The sequence below is a fragment of the Notolepis coatsorum genome (assembly GCF_963971535.1).
Source record: "Notolepis coatsorum genome assembly, chromosome: 2".
NCBI lineage: Eukaryota > Metazoa > Chordata > Actinopteri > Aulopiformes > Paralepididae > Notolepis > Notolepis coatsorum.
The window spans coordinates 1,769,591-1,788,927 of record NC_140166.1 but is presented as its reverse complement, the minus strand read 5'-3'; the positions used below and the strand labels follow the sequence as shown (position 1 = coordinate 1,788,927).

At 45.9% G+C, this 19,337-nt stretch overlaps 1 protein-coding gene across 1 annotated transcript in view; it reads left to right on the top strand.

Moving 5' to 3' along the window:
* Positions 1–3,603: 3,603 nt before the first annotated feature.
* LOC311248900 (NBAS subunit of NRZ tethering complex-like) overlaps positions 3,604–19,337 on the top strand; it is a gene marked incomplete at both ends in the record, with an annotated part of 30,724 nt that continues 14,990 nt past the window's right edge. Inside the window, 2 exons of the mRNA XM_084338129.1 lie at positions 3,604–3,625; positions 7,255–7,412. Of these exons, the coding sequence (XP_084194255.1) occupies positions 3,604–3,625; positions 7,255–7,412 (180 nt within the window). The remainder of the gene's footprint in view (positions 3,626–7,254; positions 7,413–19,337) is intronic.

Below are 19,337 nucleotides of genomic sequence, written 5' to 3'. Positions count from 1 at the left end.
AGTTTGGAGGGTGTTGAAGGAGTGTGAATGGATGGGCTGACTGGTGCTCTTTGTGCTGGCAGTGGCATCACTGGGTTCACTGTGTGGTTGGAGGGAGTTGGAGTGGCACAGTCAGAAGGGCTAGTTGCTGGTTTTGACTCTGATATTTCTGTGTCTGTGTTCACCTTGTCCTCTTCTGTCTGTGTGTCCGCAGCCTTGTTGGTATTGGGCACAACTCTCTCCACTTCCGTTTTTATTTTTGGGAAAAGCTCTTGAAATATGTTGAGGTTTGCTTCATTTCCCTGTACTAATACAGTCCCTTTAACATAGTAAGAGATTGTTAGAACTGGGTTATCAGTGTCCAGGGTCTCATCATGGCATATCGTGTGGCGTCCTCCTCGACCGATGCCTTCTTTCACAACATGGTCATAGTGGTTACAGATCACCTGTTTCCAGGAGTTAACATGTTCTGTGTGGAAGATGAGGTCATTCATCACCATCTTGTCCTTATAGACAGTGTAGTCAGCATACAGCTCTTCTGGGTGGGCCAAAAGTGTCTCCTCCTTGTGTTTTTTCTTGTTTTTATTACTTTTGCAACTAGGAGGGTATTCAACTTCTCTGCTGCACATCCTGTTTTGGTTAGTTTCCATGGCAACACTGCACATCCTGTTTTGGTTATTTTCCATGGCAACACACCAGGTAATACACAAACTTAACTGACTGAGACTGTTGTTATTAGCTTTTTGTACAAGATGTTATTTTGGATTTAGCTGGCTGGCTAGTTGTCGTTATCTAACGTTGTGTAGCTACGCAGCTAACTGGCGTTATATGCAGCCAGGCAGGTCGGCAGCTAACGCAGCTAACTGTCGTTATATACAGCCAAACTGTCCCGCTAGCTAACGCAGCTAACTATCGTTATTTACAGCCAAACGGTCCCGCTAGTTAACGCAGCTAACTATAGTTATATGCAGCCAAACGGTCCCGCTAGCTCTCGTAGTGACGTTATAAGGAGCCAAACGGTCCCGTTAGCTAACGCAGCTAACTAGCGTTATAATGAGCCAAACGGCCCCGTTAGCTCTTGTAGCAATGTTATATTGAACCAGTAACGTTATAATGAGCCAAACGGTTCCGTTAGCTCTTGTAGCAACGTTTTATTGAACCACACGGTCCCGTTAGCTCTTGTAGCAACGTTTTATTGAACCCAACGGACCCGCTAGCTCTCGTAGCTAACGGTGTCAGTATACCTGACTACTCTGTTAGCCTCCTTAGCTGCTGTATGCCGTTGTCTCCTTGTCTCCTTGCTACTTGCTCTTCTCTTTGGATTTAAATGTTGGTCTTTGTCCTATTGGATCTATATATATTCATGTTGCCTTTGTGAAGTTATCTCTTCCTTCTGTTTAGTTATTCCATTAACAGTTGAATATTCTTTAGGGGTTCATCTTAGCTGAACTTAGCTGAACCTCTTAGCTGTCTCTCTCTCTCTCTCTCTCTCTCTCTCTCTCTCTCTCTCTCTCTCTCTCTCTCTCTCTCTCTCTCTCTCTCTCTCTATCTCTATCTCTCTCTCTCTCTATCTATCTCTCTCTCTCTATCTCTCTCTCTCTCTCTCTCTCTATATCTCTCTCTCACATCCTCTCTCTCTCGTCTCCTTGTTTCCCCCAGACGTGGTGTGTTTTGAAATCCCTGCTTGCATTTTAAAACGCTGCATCAAATCTGTACTTCTGTTTGTCAGAGCCGCTCTCCGACAGAAGCCCCTGCTGTTGAGCGCGTGTGTGTGTGTGTGTGTGTGTGTGTGTGTGTGTGTGTGTGTGTGTCATCACATTGGAGTCAGTAGCCCGTCACGTATTCCCTGTGAAGGTTACAGCGTAGAGAAGAACTGAGGTGATACAGCTGTAGTGTTATGCCTAAGTAAAGTTATGAATAAACATCGACTGGGTGATTGATTGATTACTAATGCTATGTTCAGCTGTTGACCTTATAGCCTAATGATACGTTTAGCTGGTGACCTTATGACCTTATAGCCTAATGATACGTTTAGCTGGAGACATTATGACCTTATAGCCTAATGATACGTTTAGATGGTGACCTTATGACCTTATAGCCTAATGCTACATTTAGCTGGTGACCTTATGACCTTATAGCCTAATGCTACGTTTAGCTGGTGACCTTATGACCTTATAGCCTAATGATTTGTTTAGCTGTCTGTAGTGTGGTAGTGAAATGTTAACCGTCTGTAGTGTGGTAGTGAAAGGTTAACCTTCTGTAGTGTGGTAGTGAAAGGTTAACCTTCTGTAGTGTGGTAGTGAAAGGGTTAACCTTCTGTAGTGTGGTAGTGAAAGGTTAACCTTCTGTAGTGTGGTAGTGACATGTTAACCGTCTGTAGTGTGGTAGTGAAAGGTTAACCGTCTGTAGTGTGGTAGTGAAAGGTTAACCGTCTGTAGTGTGGTAGTGAAAGGTTAACCTTCTGTAGTGTGGTAGTGAAAGGTTAACCGTCTGTAGTGTGGTAGTGAAAGGTTAACCTTCTGTAGTGTGGTAGTGAAAGGGTTAACATTCTGTAGTGTGGTAGTGAAAGGTTAACCTTCTGTAGTGTGGTAGTGAAAGGGTTAACCTTCTGTAGTGTGGTAGTGAAATGTTAACATTCTGTAGTGTGGTAGTGAAAGGGTTAACCTGCTGTAGTGTGGTAGTGAAAGGGTAACCTTCTGTAGTGTGGTAGTGAAAGGTTAACCTTCTGTAGTGTGGTAGACGTGAAAGGTTAACATTCTGTAGTGTGGTAGTGAAATGTTAACCGTCTGTAGTGTGGTAGTGGAAGGTTAACCTTCTGTAGTGAAATGTTAACCGTCTGTAGTGTGGTAGTGAAAGGTTAACCTGCTGTAGTGAAATGTTAACCGTTTGTAGTGTGGTAGTGAAAGGTTAACCTTCTGTAGTGTGGTAGTGAAAGGGTTAACCGTCTGTAGTGTGGTAGTGAAAGGGTTAACCTTCTGTAGTGTGGTAGTGAAAGGTTAACCTGCTGTAGTGAAATGTTAACCGTTTGTAGTGTGGTAATGAAATGTTAACCGTCTGTAGTGTGGTAGTGAAAGGTTAACATTATGTAGTGTGGTAGTGAAAGGTTAACCCTCTGTAGTGTGGTAGTGAAAGGGTTAACCGTCTGTAGTGTGGTAGTCAGCGGTGCGTTCTTCATATCAACTCTGATTGTACGCATGCTAATGACGCCATGCGCATAAATGTTCCCTCGCTTAAGAGCCTTATAATCATGACTCTGGCACAGACTAAAGACGATGCCTAATTGCCTTTATGAATGGAATGTAACACATTTCATTCACAAGTTAGGTGTAAATGTATCTGAGAACGTATTTAACACACCTGACGACTGGCGCTATTGATATGCAAAGTAGCCCAGGTGGGTACTTATAGCGAGTTGGCGAGTGCAGCACATCCCTGTGTGCACGCGCTTCTGCCCATGAAGAAGTCAAGTCAAGTCAAGTTTTATTTGTCACGGCATACAAGTATACAATGAAATGTTGTGAGGCTCAAATGTCCCCACTATAATGATGAATGATGTATTATGTGTTGCCATTGGCTGGAGCCCACAAGCTAAAGGGGTAAAGCATGTGTGACATGACAGTAACGATGTCCCTGTTCCACTGTTACAGTGAGTGCCGTCCCTCGGATAAACCCAGGTCCCGACTCGTTATGGCCGTTACAGAACCCAGGGTGTCTAAAGATTAGGGGGGTTCCCTGATGTTCCCGGTAAAGAGTAGGGGGTTGACAATAAAGTTTAAATAGTTGAATGAATGATTCTTTCCAACATGGGTGCCTGTAACCATTGGTAACCACTACCGAAAGAAAATGTAGGTAAACCACTGTGATGGTCTAATAATAACAAGACACCAAATGATCACGTTTCTGTTGACACACTACTTCCATCGCCATGCAGAACTATAGAACAGCTGCAATTGTTCCAGGCAGCAACGGAAGAGAGAGATAACTACACAGACATGCTGTGGTCATTAGGAGAGACCTTTGTATCTACACAGTATGTACAGTATATATCAGGCGCACAGGGAAAAACATAAAACCGCGGTGCTGAGTAATGGGAGAAAATGGCGTATGGAAGAACAGAAACAATAGATCAGATAAGCAGCTCTGCTCCCCGTCTTTGAAACGCAGCTGATATGACTGCAGTGTCTGAGCCTCGTCTCAGGCTGTGTGACGGTGATTAAGCGCAGAGCAGATGAATCAGATACATTATGATGCATTGTGCTGCTGCGGTCTCGTTGTGAGGAGAAAGGGTTTCTTTATTTTAGTATTGAATGGACCTTAATATCCCCAGGCTTTAGAAGATATTACTCTTACCTTGTAATATCGTAGTATGCTATCTCTCTATTGTGGCTTCCTCCATCCTTAGCTTGTATGTGTGATTGTGCACACACGCACGCCAGGCACGTGCCGTGGGCTTTGAGATTGGGTAAGCATACAAATATTTTAATACACTTAATTACACATTGTGCCAAGCACAAATGCTATGGGTGAGTGCAGTGTCAAGGAAATGCCATTCACGCAAATGTATGGCCTAGAACCGGCTAATAAAGCGTAAGCGGAGAGTTACAGTGGCAGACATAACATAACATGGAGAGGAGATAGTAAAGTACTGCAGTCTATGTTTTTGGGAAATGTCAGTGAAGCAGAAATCATATCCATTGTATCAAAGTCAAAGAATAAGACATCCATTGACAGTGATGGGATAGATATGATTATAGTGAAGAATACAATTGATTGTATAATCAAACCTCTCTGTTATATTTGTAGTGGAAAAGGGGTAGGATTAAATAAGTGTATACTTCTTCCTACTCCTTTTCGAACATGCAGATTGAGTTGTTTTTCTTTTTTGTTATTGTTTGTTGTATTCATTGCATGTTCGAAATAAAGACTTCAAATCAAAATCAAATCAAAAATCTTTCTTTTCAGACAGGTATTTTTCCAGACAGGATGAAGGTAGCAAAAGTGATCCCACTTTACAAAGTAGGAGATAAGCACAGCTTCACTAACTATAGACCAGTGTCATTGCTCTCACAGTTCTCGAAAGTGCTTGAAAAACTGTTTTCGCATAAGTTAGATGGTTTTGTGGAAAAGAACAAACTGCTGTAGGCAAAACAGATCAACAGCGACTGCCTTAATGAATATTATTGAAGAAATAACAACAGCAACAGATAAAAGGAAATTAACAATAGGGGTGTTTATTGATTTAAAAAAGGCATTTGATACCTTAGATCATAATATTCTAATTTCTAAATTACGTTCATATGGTGTGAGAGGAATGGTTCTAGAATGGTTGAGTAGTTATCTCCACAATAGGCAACAATATGTGCAGTTGGCAGATGTCAAATCTGAGCTCATGAAAATTGAATGTGGGGTACCGCAAGGTTCGGTTTTGGGGCCCAAACTCTTTATTTTATATATTAATGATATTTGTGATGTTTCAAAACTATTACAGTTTGTCTTGTTTGCTGATGATACAATTTTTTTTTGCTCTGGAAATAATTTAAAGGAACTAGCTGAATATATTGTGTATGAAATGACAAAGCTAAAGAAATGGTTTGATGTAAAGTTGTGGAATTCTCTCCATAGCGAGCTTAAGGGATGTAATAGTGTATCAATTCAAAAAAAAGTATAAAAAAAAATATTTAGTCAGTATGAAAATCAAATGTGATCTGAATAGTGAGATTTTTTTTATTTTTTATTCTTTATTCTTTATCATTATTATTATTATTAAATTTTTTCTTGTTTAACTGTGGATTGTGTGTTTCTTTTATAATGGTATAAATTATTATTTGTGTAAATTAGGTTGTACGCCGACCATTAAGTAAATACTTGTTAGTTTAGGAATAAGGGGCAGGTAACTATAAGATTTATTGTTCTTCCTGCTCCTTTTGTCCATGGAATGACTATTTATGATTGTGTAATGAAGAAACTATGATTGTATGATTCCATGTGGCAAATAAAAACTCTGAACTGAACTGAACTGAACATTATGATAAAATTACCAAAAAACTAAAAAAGTTGCCAATGTTTCAAATCGAGGGTCATACACGTTGCCCTTCGCTCATCAACCTTTTTTTCAGAACAACCGGGATGGAGAGCGGCTAAGTGGCGCAGTGGGCAAGGCGCTCGCCACTAATGCAGGAGATGCTGGGTTCAAGCCCAGCTCTCGGCGTTGCTACCAGCTTGGCTGGTCGTTCATACTAACACAATTGGCAGTGTTAGGGGTGGGAAAGCTGGTGGGTGGGTCCTGGTCGTTGTAAACAGCGACTCCTACAGTCCGGTCGGGGCGCCTGCTCAGCGAGGATAGGATCTAAGGGGGGTAGTGTGATCCTTCCACACGTTACACCCTCTCAGTGAGAGTCCGCGCTGATAGGTGAAAAGAAGCGGTTGATTGGCTACACATGTGTCGGAGGAAGCACGTGATAGCCTCCACTCTCCCAGACCGACTGTAGGGGGTAAGTGCGCAGCGACCAGGAAGGGGATTGGGAATTGGCATAACGACTAACATTGGGATGGGAGAAAAACGGAGGAAAAAGGAGGGGGGGAAAGATAATAAAAAAAAAAAAAACTGGATGGACATCGACATTTAGCCTAACTCAGAGCCATTGATATACAATCTGCTCTGGCCTAACCAATCTCTCTCCAAATACATATTGCACAAGGCATAGGGCATAGGCCTACATGCAAAGGTAGAGTAGTATGCACCAAAAACAACCAAATCAAATTCCCTGTATGTGAAAACTACTTGGCAATAAAGACCTTTTCTGATTCTGATTCTGATTCTGATTATCTTTTTCCTTTCCATCCCCTCCTCACCCCTCTCTCTGCATACTGTATTTCCACACATTATCCTCTCTCCCTCCTCCTCATCCTCCTCCTCTTCCTATCCTCCTCCTCTCCTCTCTCCTTCATCCTCCTCCTCCTCTCCTCCTCTCTCCCTCCTCCTCTCCTCTCTCCCGCCTCCTCCTCTCCTCTCTCCCTCATCCTTCTCTCTCCCTCCTCCTCTCCTCTCTCCCTCCATCCTCCTCTCATCTCTCCTTCATCCTCCTCCTCCTCTCCTCCTCTATCCCTCCTCCTCTCCTCTCTCCCTCCTCCTCCTCCTCTCCTTTCTCCCTCATCCTCCTCTCTCCTCCTCTATCCCTCCTCTATCCCTCCTCCTCTCTCCCTCCTCCTCCTCCTCTCCTTTCTCCCTCATCCTCCTCTCTCCTCCTCTCCTCCTTCCCCCCTCCGTATCACCAGGTTACAGTCTTGGCTGGGAGGTGTGCAGTCTGCTGGGCCAGTGTGAGGGTTTTGGAGACCTGGGGGCTCGTCAGGGGCTGCTGGCCTTCTCCCTGGCGCACTGCCCCCCTGACAGCATCCACGGCCTGCTGGCCGCGTCCAGCGACCTACAGACTCAGGTCTCCTCCCTACAGTTTATCCACTCACTTCTAACCTTTGACCCCTAGAGCCCAGTCACAGAGATAGTGGAGGAAATTAGTAAATGTGTCATAGTTCCTATCTCTTTGACATTTACTTTTTTTTGGACAGCCCCATGCATTTGCAGTTTGATCCGAACCGCTTGGAGTGTGAATGTGAACGTATTCAACCTTTACTGTCTTTAACTATGCATGTTATACATTACCTGAAAGTACTCAACCTCTACCGTCTTAAATTATGAATGTACACACAAATCTTTCCTGTGACAAAATGGCATCCAATGTAATAAAAAAAGTCAACCAACGAACTAGATTCTTGTACCGGATCTCCTCTCTGGTAAACAAGAATACCCTGAAGACTCTGGCAGGAGCACTCATTCAAGGGTACTATGACTATGGTTGTGAAGGGCCAGATTAAACCGAATATATATATTTATTTATATATATATATTTAATTGTATTTGTATATTCTCTAATATTCCCTGATATCCCTTGTATATTCCTTGTACAATATGCATTGAATATCCATTCTAGCCTACTGAACATCCCATAATAGTCTCCATTCTACTATTGGTCGAGACCTTGGTGCCAGGCTGCCATACCCCTCAGACCCAGTTCAAACGTACCGCTCGACATGTACGAACAAGTCCTAGTTCCGCGTAGGAATTTGGCTACCGCACCACTAATGGGACTATTTGTTCATAGTGCGTATATATACTGCGCTACTAAAGTAGGACTTTCTTTTCAGTCCAGTTTCTTTTTTTTTTTTTTTTTTTTAAGTATTTATTTCGAACATGCAATGAATACAACAAACAATAACAAAAAAGAAAACAACTCAATCTGCATGTTCGAAAAGGAGTAGGAAGAAGTATACACTTATTTAATCCTACCCCTTTTCCACTACTCAAATGAGTGTACTATTTTAAACATAAAAAAGAAAAGAAAAGAAAAGAAAAAGAAAAATATATATATATATATGCAAAACAAAAACAAAAACTATATATGTATAAAATAAAATAAAATAGAAACAAAATAAAAATGTAAACACCTGTGAATATCAAGTCCCTTCTTCATCCCTGTACCTTGTGAACATAATTTCCTTATACATCAGTTTGAATTGTCTCATGTTTGGACATTGCTTTAACACCACATTAAGACTGTTCCACAGTTTCACTCCACATATTGAGATGCAGTGTTTTCTCATGTTAGTGCGTACGTTTAGCACCTTTAAATTGTGTTCTCCCCTCAGATTATAACCCCCCTCCCTATCAAAGAACAATTCTTGAATGTTTCTTGGAAGTGCATGACTTTTTGCTTTATACATTAATTGTGCCGTTTTAAATTCCACAAGATCATTTAACTTCAATGTCTTTGACTCCAGAAACAATATGTTAGTGTGATCACGATAACCTGCAATGTGAACTATCCTTATGGCCCTTTTTTGGAGTATAAAAAGTGGTTGTAGTGTAGACTTATAATTGTTTCCCCAGACTTCAGCACAGTAATTTAAATATGGTAAAACTAGTGAACAGTAGAGAATGTAGAGTGATTTTCTATCCAGGAAGTGCTTTACTTTACTCATGACTGAAATGCTTCGTGAGAGTTTAGATTGGACATGTTTTATGTGAGGTTTCCAACAGATTTTATGGTCTATTATTACACCTAGGAATTTATTTTCATAAACTCTTTCAATAATCACATCATTTATTTTAACTTGTACCTGAGTATCCAATCTACAGTTTCCAAACAACATAATTTTAGTTTTGCTCAAGTTTTTCTTACCCTCCAATAGAGTCACAGACGTAAAGCCTCCCCGCGATGCCACGTGTGGGAGTAAGGCCAAGTTCGCCTACTTCGGTATTGAGACATCGTGTATATTAATATTTGAATAGTCATATTTGGCACTATATCGTCGAGTTGGACGTAGTCTATTAAGCCAGTGGTTCCCAAAGTCGGGGTCGCGACCCAAAGGTGGGCCGCGAGCAGCCACGGGTGGGCCGCGAGATGATTAAAAAAAAAGAAAAAAAAAAAAAAAAAAAATTATTTTTTTTTATTTATTTTTTGTCAGGCCACTGAACTTAGAAGCATGCCAGGACAGTGTTTCTAGTTGTATTCTAAAATTCTATTCTATTGTATTCTAAAATGTGACCATATGGTTTTATATTAACTTAATAAATAAACAAAAACGAAAAATCTACTTATTTCAACGAACATTTCAAACTAAATAACAGATTATGCACATAAAACGCTGAAAACAACCGAAGCAACAATAGCATTTTAATGAGGCTATTATTATTATCAAACTCTTTCAATAATCACATCATTTATTTTAACTTGTACCTGAGTATCCAATCTACAGTTTCCAAACAACATAATTTTAGTTTTGCTCAAGTTTTTCTTACCCTCCAATAGAGTCACAGACGTAAAGCCTCCCCGCGATGCCACGTGTGGGAGTAAGGCCAAGTTCGCCTACTTCGGTATTGAGACATCGTGTATATTAATATTTGAATAGTCATATTTGGCACTATATCGTCGAGTTGGACGTAGTCTATTAAGCTAATAATAGTCTGTTAATATAGTGCTTCGTGCGGTGAGAATACTACCGTAGTCAGTACCCCATCGTTTCGGGCAGAGAACTGGCTGCTTACCCAGGGTGGTTGACCCTATGTGAAGCTGCACCTGAGGAGCCCCAGAGCCGACGAGCGAGTGGACCTGTATACCGGATTATTCTACCGACGACAGCCCGCCTTCCCAGGCACGGATTATGCTTTGGATGCTTTGATTATTCTATGGATAAAGACCCCCGACACTACCGTGTGTTGGAACCCCCCCCCCCTGGAGAGGACGCGAGGTGAGGAGACGCTCTGCAAGACGAGGTCTCTCCACATCTCTCCCCCGTGGACCGGAGAGAGCCGGCCCACAAAGAGTCCACCTGCTTTCATCTGTGGTCCAAGGATCGCCGGCGCATTGAACGGCACTACAGTGGGTTCTCCTGGGATACCCTTGGCCGGACGAGGCAGCTGGATTCTACCCCCCCCCCCCTCCTACTCCTGTCGGCTTACAATCGACCGGATTAACCCCCTCTAGTGTATCCAGCCTATAATCATTAAAGTATCATTGCTGTTATTCCTTAACTATTCCAGGTCGTATATTTACCACCTGCGCCTTCAGAGATTGGACATTATCTATTGATATACCGACGAATACTCCTTGCCATAAAAGTGCATACTATTTCAATTCATAAATGTAATTAAGTGATTAAGTGCTTAGTCTACACACCATCGCTGTGTAGGCAATAAAGACCTGTTTCTAATTCGTACATTTGTGTTGGATCCGTTTCATCTACGTGAGAGTGTTCATGATAATATATTTATGCCGTGTACTGGGTGGCCGAATATTAAGTACAAAGGTAGTGGTAGTAAGTATCATATCTAGTAATACAGTCAGGGAATTGTACCCCTCAGTTACAATTGGTCCTTCGAGCCGGATGGTAATTAGTGTAATATTAATATAGTGTTATTAATATTGAAATGGCCTATGATGAACACTCCACGAAACGATCCTCCTAACCAACGCCCGCAGCGCGAACGACGGCTCCCTCAGTACTTAGAGGCTTACGCTGTCAGTCAACAACCTAGTCTTCTACTAACAGTAAACGCGGTAAAACTAGAAAGTAAAAGTATGTCTAACCCCAACGCCCAGACTACCCCGACCATAGAGGCCCCTACGGGCTCTAATGTAACTGACCAAGTTCACGGTGGGGACCAGTGGGAACCAGACATGACTTCACACCCCGCCAGTACTGAAGAAGTAGTCCCCGATGAGTCCCGGGAGGAATACAACGCTACCGAGAGAGAACTCGGCACGGAAGAAGACGGGGAGAGCACCGTGGAGATAGAACTCCAAGGCTCCGCAAGGAGTACCCCGAGGGAAGGCTCCCCTATACAACCACCTACAGCAGGCCTTCCTCATCAGCCTGAACGCCGCTGCTGAACGCGACCGACTGCAGATCCAGCAGCGAAGCGAACACGAGCAGATACGTCTAGAAATAAGACGCATTCAGATGGAAGAGAATGTGGCCCGAGAACGAGCCGGTGCTCAACGGGACACAGCGCGCGACAGACAGCAGTCGCAACTAATAGAACAGCTGATCAGACGGACAACACCCTCTCCCTCCGCCAGAGGCTCCAGGAACTCGTCTAGACACACCTCCAGGGCGGCATCCCCTAGCCGAGTAAACAACCCTGAACTTGACCAACAGACGAGGTCTATACCCCCCACAGACCACCTCCCCCCACCGGTCCAAGCGAGACCTAGCAACCGGGAAGGAGCAGCATATCCTGTGGAGAGGCTAAACCAGAGACTACAAGCACTGGATGACCTAACTGAAGACGAAGAGGAAGAGGAGGAGAACCACGCCCGAAGACAGCACAGTACTCTACCGGACCAGGAGGTCCGGTACAGCCCAGGCTATACTCCCGCGGAGCTGCGCTACAGACCCCCGACTCTATACACGGGTGAGCACGACGCACGACCCGCACCGAGGAACAGCACCTGGACAAGCGGGCCATGGTACACTGCCGGTACCAGCCCATACCAAGGAGCGGGAGGAGACTCGCCTAGGAGGCCTCTCCCCCAACGCTCGCCGATGTATCCACAGTCAGCGTCATACATTGGCACGCCTATGGTACCCGACTTCACCCAAGAGAACCGGGCCCAGTATACAGAACTCCGCATGTGTCTGGAGACCATGTTGGTGGATGTATTGGATGAACGCCACAAATACGCCATCCTACTGCAGCACTTAAAGGTGCCCCGCGCACATAATATAGCGCTCGCCTACGCGACTTCCACCACCCCATACACAGCAGCGCTGGTAGCATTGGACCAGAGGTATGGGCGCATATGGGATTACGTGATCCAGGAGATCCGACACATCGACCGCTTACCCCCAGCAATAGACAATCGAGCACTGGACGACCTGTCCATCAGAGTGCAGTCCCTGGTAGGGATGTTGGGAGCGCAAAGAGAGAAGGGGAAGTATGAACTTTACGCCAACTCAAATGTGGAAAGGATCCTGGAGAAGCTGCCGCCCGCTCGTCAGGAGCGCTTTAGGCGGCAGAGGGACCACAGAGACCCGAATGGCCCCGAACCGAACCTCCTCGATCTAGCAGACTTCCTGGCGAGAGAAGTCAGCAGCCTACGGCTAGATACATTCGGACGGAGCACCCCTGGCTCCAGAGAAGGAACCAGACGACTAAATGATGGAAGAAGATCGGTGACTGTGATGCACCAATCGGAGTCAGTACCGAGCAGCAGGAGCCACAGTACCCCCTCCAGAACGGAGAAGTGGAAGATAGTGTGCCCCTACTGTGAGAAAGAACACTGGCTAGCGCAATGTGACTCCTTCCCCAAGCTGAACGCGGAGGAAGCAGGTCAATGGATAAAGTCCAACAAGCGCTGTTTTCGCTGTGCGCGCTCACACATGGCAGCCGAATGCCGCTTAAAGAAAAGGTGCACCAAGTGCGATGGAGCCCATCTGGACATACTTCACGACAGTAACAGACGGCGCCCTTCACCTGCACCATCCAGCCGCAAAGCGAGCGTCATGTACATCGATCCCGCCAGCAGCAGTGGAGCCCGAGTACTCCTAAAAGTAGTGCGTGTGACACTAATCTACCAGAATAAAGTCCTGGACACTTACGCCGTCCTCGATGACGGGTCAGAGAAGACCCTGCTGCTCGCCTCCGCTGCGGCCCAGCTAGGGCTGCGGGGAAGCGAAACCCAAATGACAATTCGGACAATAAGACGAGATTTGAAGACGATAAAGGGCGAGAATGTCTCATTCTCTATCGCAGCAAGCGGCCAGCCTGAGCGACGGTACCAGATTGCAGACGCTTTCACCAGCCAAGAAATAGGACTGTCGCGGTACACATACCCCGTCGCCAAGCTGATGGAGAAATATGCACATCTGCGCAAGTTACCGATCCCGCTCATAGACAATGCTATGCCGACCCTGTTGATAGGCTCCGACCATGCAGACCTCATTGTCCCGATAGACCGGGTTCATACCGGACCCCGAGGCTGTCCTGCAGCAGTCGAGACCCGTTTGGGATGGACTCTCCAAGGCCCGCTCGCCAAATCTCTCAACCGAAGTACAGCCACTAGATGTCTCCACTCCCGAGTCACAGAGGGAGAAACCGCACTCCTGCAACACGTAGAGCGGCTATGGAGCTTGGAACAAATGCCCTTTAAGAATGGAAAGAAAGACATTCGCTCTAAAGATGACATTTACGCCATTCACCTCCTCGAGACAGGGACCAAGAGAGTCCCGGTCAACGGCGTGTTGAGATACGCCACGCCACTCCTGCGGCGAGAAGGAATGCCTACTTTCCACGCCAAGACAGACGCCATAGAACGGTACCTGCTGAACACGGAGCGGCGCTTAGCCAAGAACCCCGCCCAAGAGAGTGTATACCGCGCTGAGATTGAGAAGCTCATCACAGCGGGACACGTCACAAAGATGGACATTAAAGAGGCTGACCAGACCACTGAATCGTGGTACGTGCCCCACCACAAGGTCCATCACAACGGTAAAGACCGCATAGTATTTAACTGCAGCTACCAGATCGGATCCCAAAATCTGAATAAAGAGTTACTGCCCGGTCCCACACTCGGCCCCTCCCTACTCGGCGTTCTACTCCGCTTCCGCCAGGAAAAAGTGGCCATCAGCGGGGACATTAAAGGAATGTTCCTGCAGGTGAGATTAGTAGAGGCGGACAAGCCCCTGTTACGGTTCCTATGGAGAGAGAAGCCAGGAGATGAGCACCCAGCCATCTACCAATGGGAAGTCCTCCCCTTCGGAACGACGTGCAGCCCCTGCTGTGCGACATTTGCACTACAGAAACATGTAGCAGAGGACCCAGCAGCGGACGAAGAGGTCCGACACAGCGTAAAGAACAGCTTCTACGTAGACAACTGTCTACAAAGCCTTTCAACCCAGGAAGAAGCCGAGGCTCTCCTGATTAAACTCCGCGCCTCATTGATCAAAGGCGGCTTTGATCTCAGGCAGTGGGCCAGCAGCGATCCGCAAGTACTGCGCAGCCTCTCCTCCGAGGACAAGGCAGCCAGCAGCGAGACCTGGATGGCTACAATCCCGGGAGAAGCCCAGGAGATGACCCTGGGATTGGTGTGGCGATTCAAAACAGATTCGCTTCACTACAGACACAAGCCCCTGACTACGGAGCAGGGAAGGCCGGCGGCGGCGCCGACCACCAGACGGAGTGTGTACACAACACTCGCCCGACAATATGACCCGCTAGGATGTATTCTACCGTACACCACCAGGGCAAAAATGATTGTACGAGCATTGTGGGACCAGGACCAGGGCTCGGACGACCCCATTCCCGCACACCTTGCATCCACCTGGAGAGAGTGGGAGATGGAGCTCCACTCACTCCCAGGCGTTAATATGCGCCGAAGCTACTTCCCACCCACGGTGAGGCCAGAGACATGTAAAATGGACTTACACGTCTTCAGTGACGCCTCAGAGGTCGCATACGGATCAGTAGCCTACTTGCGGGCCCAAGACCAAGGGGGAGAGATCTACACAGCATTTGTCCTCGCCCGCTCGAGAATAGCCCCACGCAAGCAACAATCTATCCCACGTCTAGAGCTCTGCGCAGCCCTAGCCGGAGCGCACCTAGCCACGCTCATCCAACGTGAGCTCACCATACCGGTGTCTAGAACAATCCTGTGGTCAGATTCCACGACGGTACTCGCCTGGATCAAATCGGACTCATGCAAGTACAAAGTCTTCGTGGGAGTCAGAGTCACCGAGATTCAAGACTTAACCGAAGAGTTAACCGGAGAAACAGAGTGGCGCTACGTTGATACAAAACAGAACCCAGCTGACGTCATCACCCGGGGGATGCCCCTGGATGACCTCACCCGTCGCAATGTCTACAGTGACGGCCCCGCATTCCTAAGACTCCCGGAAGGACAGTGGCCCATGCCTATCCCGAGGGAAGCCAGTCCAGAGGAGGTGGAAATTAAGAAGTCTGTGTTCTGTGGATTGAGCACCGTAGCCTCCACCGACCCTAACATAGACGATTGCACGTCCATAGAGAGTGCACAACAAAGAACATTCCTGCGGTACCACCCGGAGTGCAAGTCCCCCGCTGATATGTCAGCAGCTAACTACGAGGAAGCAGAATTGCTTCTACTGCAGCGAGCCCAGAGAGACTCGTTCCCCGATGAATTGGCCTGTCTACAGGGAGGAAAGCCCGTCCCATCCGACAGCAGATTAATTCACCTGGCCCCCGAGAGCGACGCTCATACCCTCATCAGAGTGGGTGGTCGCCTACGCAGAGCCCCCAATCTACCGGATGACATTAAACACTACCTACCGTCTCTACAGACCCGCCAGAAGTGGGTAAAGGAGAGAGACAATTTGACAGAAGGAACAGTCGTCATGATTATTGATCAATCACTGCCCAGAGCTATGTGGCCGGCCGGCCGCGTAAGCAAAGTGATCACCGGTGCCGACGGCAAGGTCCGAGCAGCTGAAGTGCTCGTCCAGGGTCGCACTTACACCCGTCCCGTGGCAAGGCTCATAGAACTGCCTCGACTCCCAGACACAATCGATGATGACCATGACCCTACAACCCTATGACTTTGTGAAGTTGACTGACCCCTACAGCAAACCCTTATGTGTAAATAGATAACGCGATTAATCTGTCTCCGTTTAACTGATTAGGTCTGGGACCTATTCAGGGGGTGGCTGTTGTGAAGGGCCAGATTAAACCGAATATATATATTTATTTATATATATATATTTAATTGTATTTGTATATTCTCTAATATTCCCTGATATCCCTTGTATATTCCTTGTACAATATGCAGTGAATATCCATTCTAGCCTACTGAACATCCCATAATAGTCTCCATTCTACTATTGGTCGAGACCTTGGTGCCAGGCTGCCATACCCCTCAGACCCAGTTCAAACGTACCGCTCGACATGTACGAACAAGTCCTAGTTCCGCGTAGGAATTTGGCTACCGCACCACTAATGGGACTATTTGTTCATAGTGCGTATATATACTGCGCTACTAAAGTAGGACTTTCTTTTCAGTCCAGTTTCTTACCCTCCAATAGAGTCACAGACGTAAAGCCTCCCCGCGATGCCACGTGTGGGAGTAAGGCCAAGTTCGCCTACTTCGGTATTGAGACATCGTGTATATTAATATTTGAATAGTCATATTTGGCACTATATCGTCGAGTTGGACGTAGTCTATTAAGCTAATAATAGTCTGTTAATATATAGTGCTTCGTGCGGTGAGAATACTACCGTAGTCAGTACCCCATCGTTTCGGGCAGAGAACTGGCTGCTTACCCAGGGTGGTTGACCCTATGTGAAGCTGCACCCGAGGAGCCCCAGAGCCGACGAGCGAGTGGACCTGTATACCGGATTATTCTACCGACGACAGCCCGCCTTCCCAGGCACGGATTATGCTTTGGATGCTTTGATTATTCTATGGATAAAGACCCCCGACACTACCGTGTGTTGGAACCCCCCCCCCCTGGAGAGGACGCGAGGTGAGGAGACGCTCTGCAAGACGAGGTCTCTCCACATCTCTCCCCCGTGGACCGGAGAGAGCCGGCCCACAAAGAGTCCACCTGCTTTCATCTGTGGTCCAAGGATCGCCGGCGCATTGAACGGCACTACAGTGGGTTCTCCTGGGATACCCTTGGCCGGACGAGGCAGCTGGATTCTACCCCCCCCCCCCCTCCTACTCCTGTCGGCTTACAATCGACCGGATTAACGCCCTCTAGTGTATCCAGCCTATAATCATTAAAGTATCATTGCTGTTATTCCTTAACTATTCCAGGTCGTATATTTACCACCTGCGCCTTCAGAGATTGGACATTATCTATTGATATACCGACGAATACTCCTTGCCATAAAAGTGCATACTATTTCAATTCATAAATGTAATTAAGTGATTAAGTGCTTAGTCTACACACCATCGCTGTGTAGGCAATAAAGACCTGTTTCTAATTCGTACATTTGTGTTGGATCCGTTTCATCTACGTGAGAGTGTTCATGATAATATATTTATGCCGTGTACTGGGTGGCCGAATATTAAGTACAAAGGTAGTGGTAGTAAGTATCATATCTAGTAATACAGTCAGGGAATTGTACCCCTCAGTTACAACTATGCTTGCACCTCATGGTACCAAAGCACCTCAAAGGCCCTAAAAACAAGATTACAAACATCACAAAACAAACTGGTCAGACTACTACTTGACCTGAACCCCAGAACCCACCTCACCCCTGCCCACTTTGACAACCTAGGATGGCTTAGAGTAGACGACAGAGTACAGCAACTTGCAATGGGCCTGGTCTACAAGATACACTATACGACCGGGGTGCCCATGTACATGTCAAAATACTTCCCAAAGGTCAGTGAATACCACGACCACGACACCAGAGGAAGCTCAACAAATCATGTTAAACCCAGATTCGGCTCAAACAAGGGACTAAACACGTTTCGCAATTATGCCACAACAATGTGGAACGCCCTACCCAAAGCTGTAAAGGAATGTGAATCCCTGCCCACATTCAAAACCGCTCTTAAAGAGCACCTACGGGAGGCTGCAATTCGAAACTGGCCACCGTAAATGCCCAAAACCCCCACCACCTCCTAATAGACAGTCTCCTCCCCACCGCATGTATATATTCCCTCCCCGCCGTATGTATATTTTCTCTCCCACCCACCCACCCCCTCCTAATGTACAGTCCCCTCCCCATCATATGTATATACTCTGTCAGGATCTAGGGGTAACAGTACTGTATATTTGAATACCGTTTATGTCACAAATGTATCAGTACTAAATACCTATATGTCCCGATGCCATAAATGTCATGTATGTTGTGTATGTCATAAATGTCTATATGAATTGAAAATGGGGGACCCTGATGGAAACAAGACAAACGTCTTTCTCAGGTCTGCATCCCCTTAACAATTGTATGTATTGAGCCGTACTGTATTGTACCCATTCTGCAATCTGTTAAATAAAGTTTTCATTCATTCATTCACACACCACTCCCAATTCGCTGTCTTTAAACAACTGAGTTTGACTAAGTTTGACCGAGGGAAGCAACAGTTGTGATCGGAGGATCAAGAAAAGAGGACGGGTAACCGGGTTGTAACATACAGTTATGTGTTTGAGTGAGAGGACAAATGAATGTTTGACCAGGCCTGCTGTCCTGAATGACTACGTTACCCAGAATACACCGCTGTGCTGTGGCTGTGAGCAGTGGTCGTCCATGGGGAGCGAATGAGCAACTGAGACCAAATGGCTTGAGAAGTCTGCATGAGAGGAACTCGCCGTCACAAACAGTTTGACTAAAGCCGTCTTTGATAAAGCCGTCTTCGATAACCCACATGCTCCCCGGAGAACTCTGACCTTCCCCAAGGCTGACCTGCTGGTGTTCACGCCTGTCAGTTGAGAGAAATGTGACAATGACGAAGTGAATAATTAAAAGCATTCTGCCACTAATTGGGTGTTTCTGTCTAGCCAACGACACCTCAGGCAACCAACATGTTTCTCGTGACTTTCCCACATTGTTGTTCCGACTTTGTGGGCTGTCCGTGTCGTAACTCCGCTTTTTTTTTGATAATTGTTTTGATAATTGTTTTTTTATTTCCCTTTTTTCACAACAAGCACAACACAATACAGTAGCACAATAATACACAAGACACCACAGGACAATACTTCAACAATAGTAACTACAATAACGACAAGACAATCAGAAAATAATTCAAAATTATAATAAATATACAGAGTATTAAAAACATACTAAATATTAAAAGATATATTTAATTATTATATTACCACAA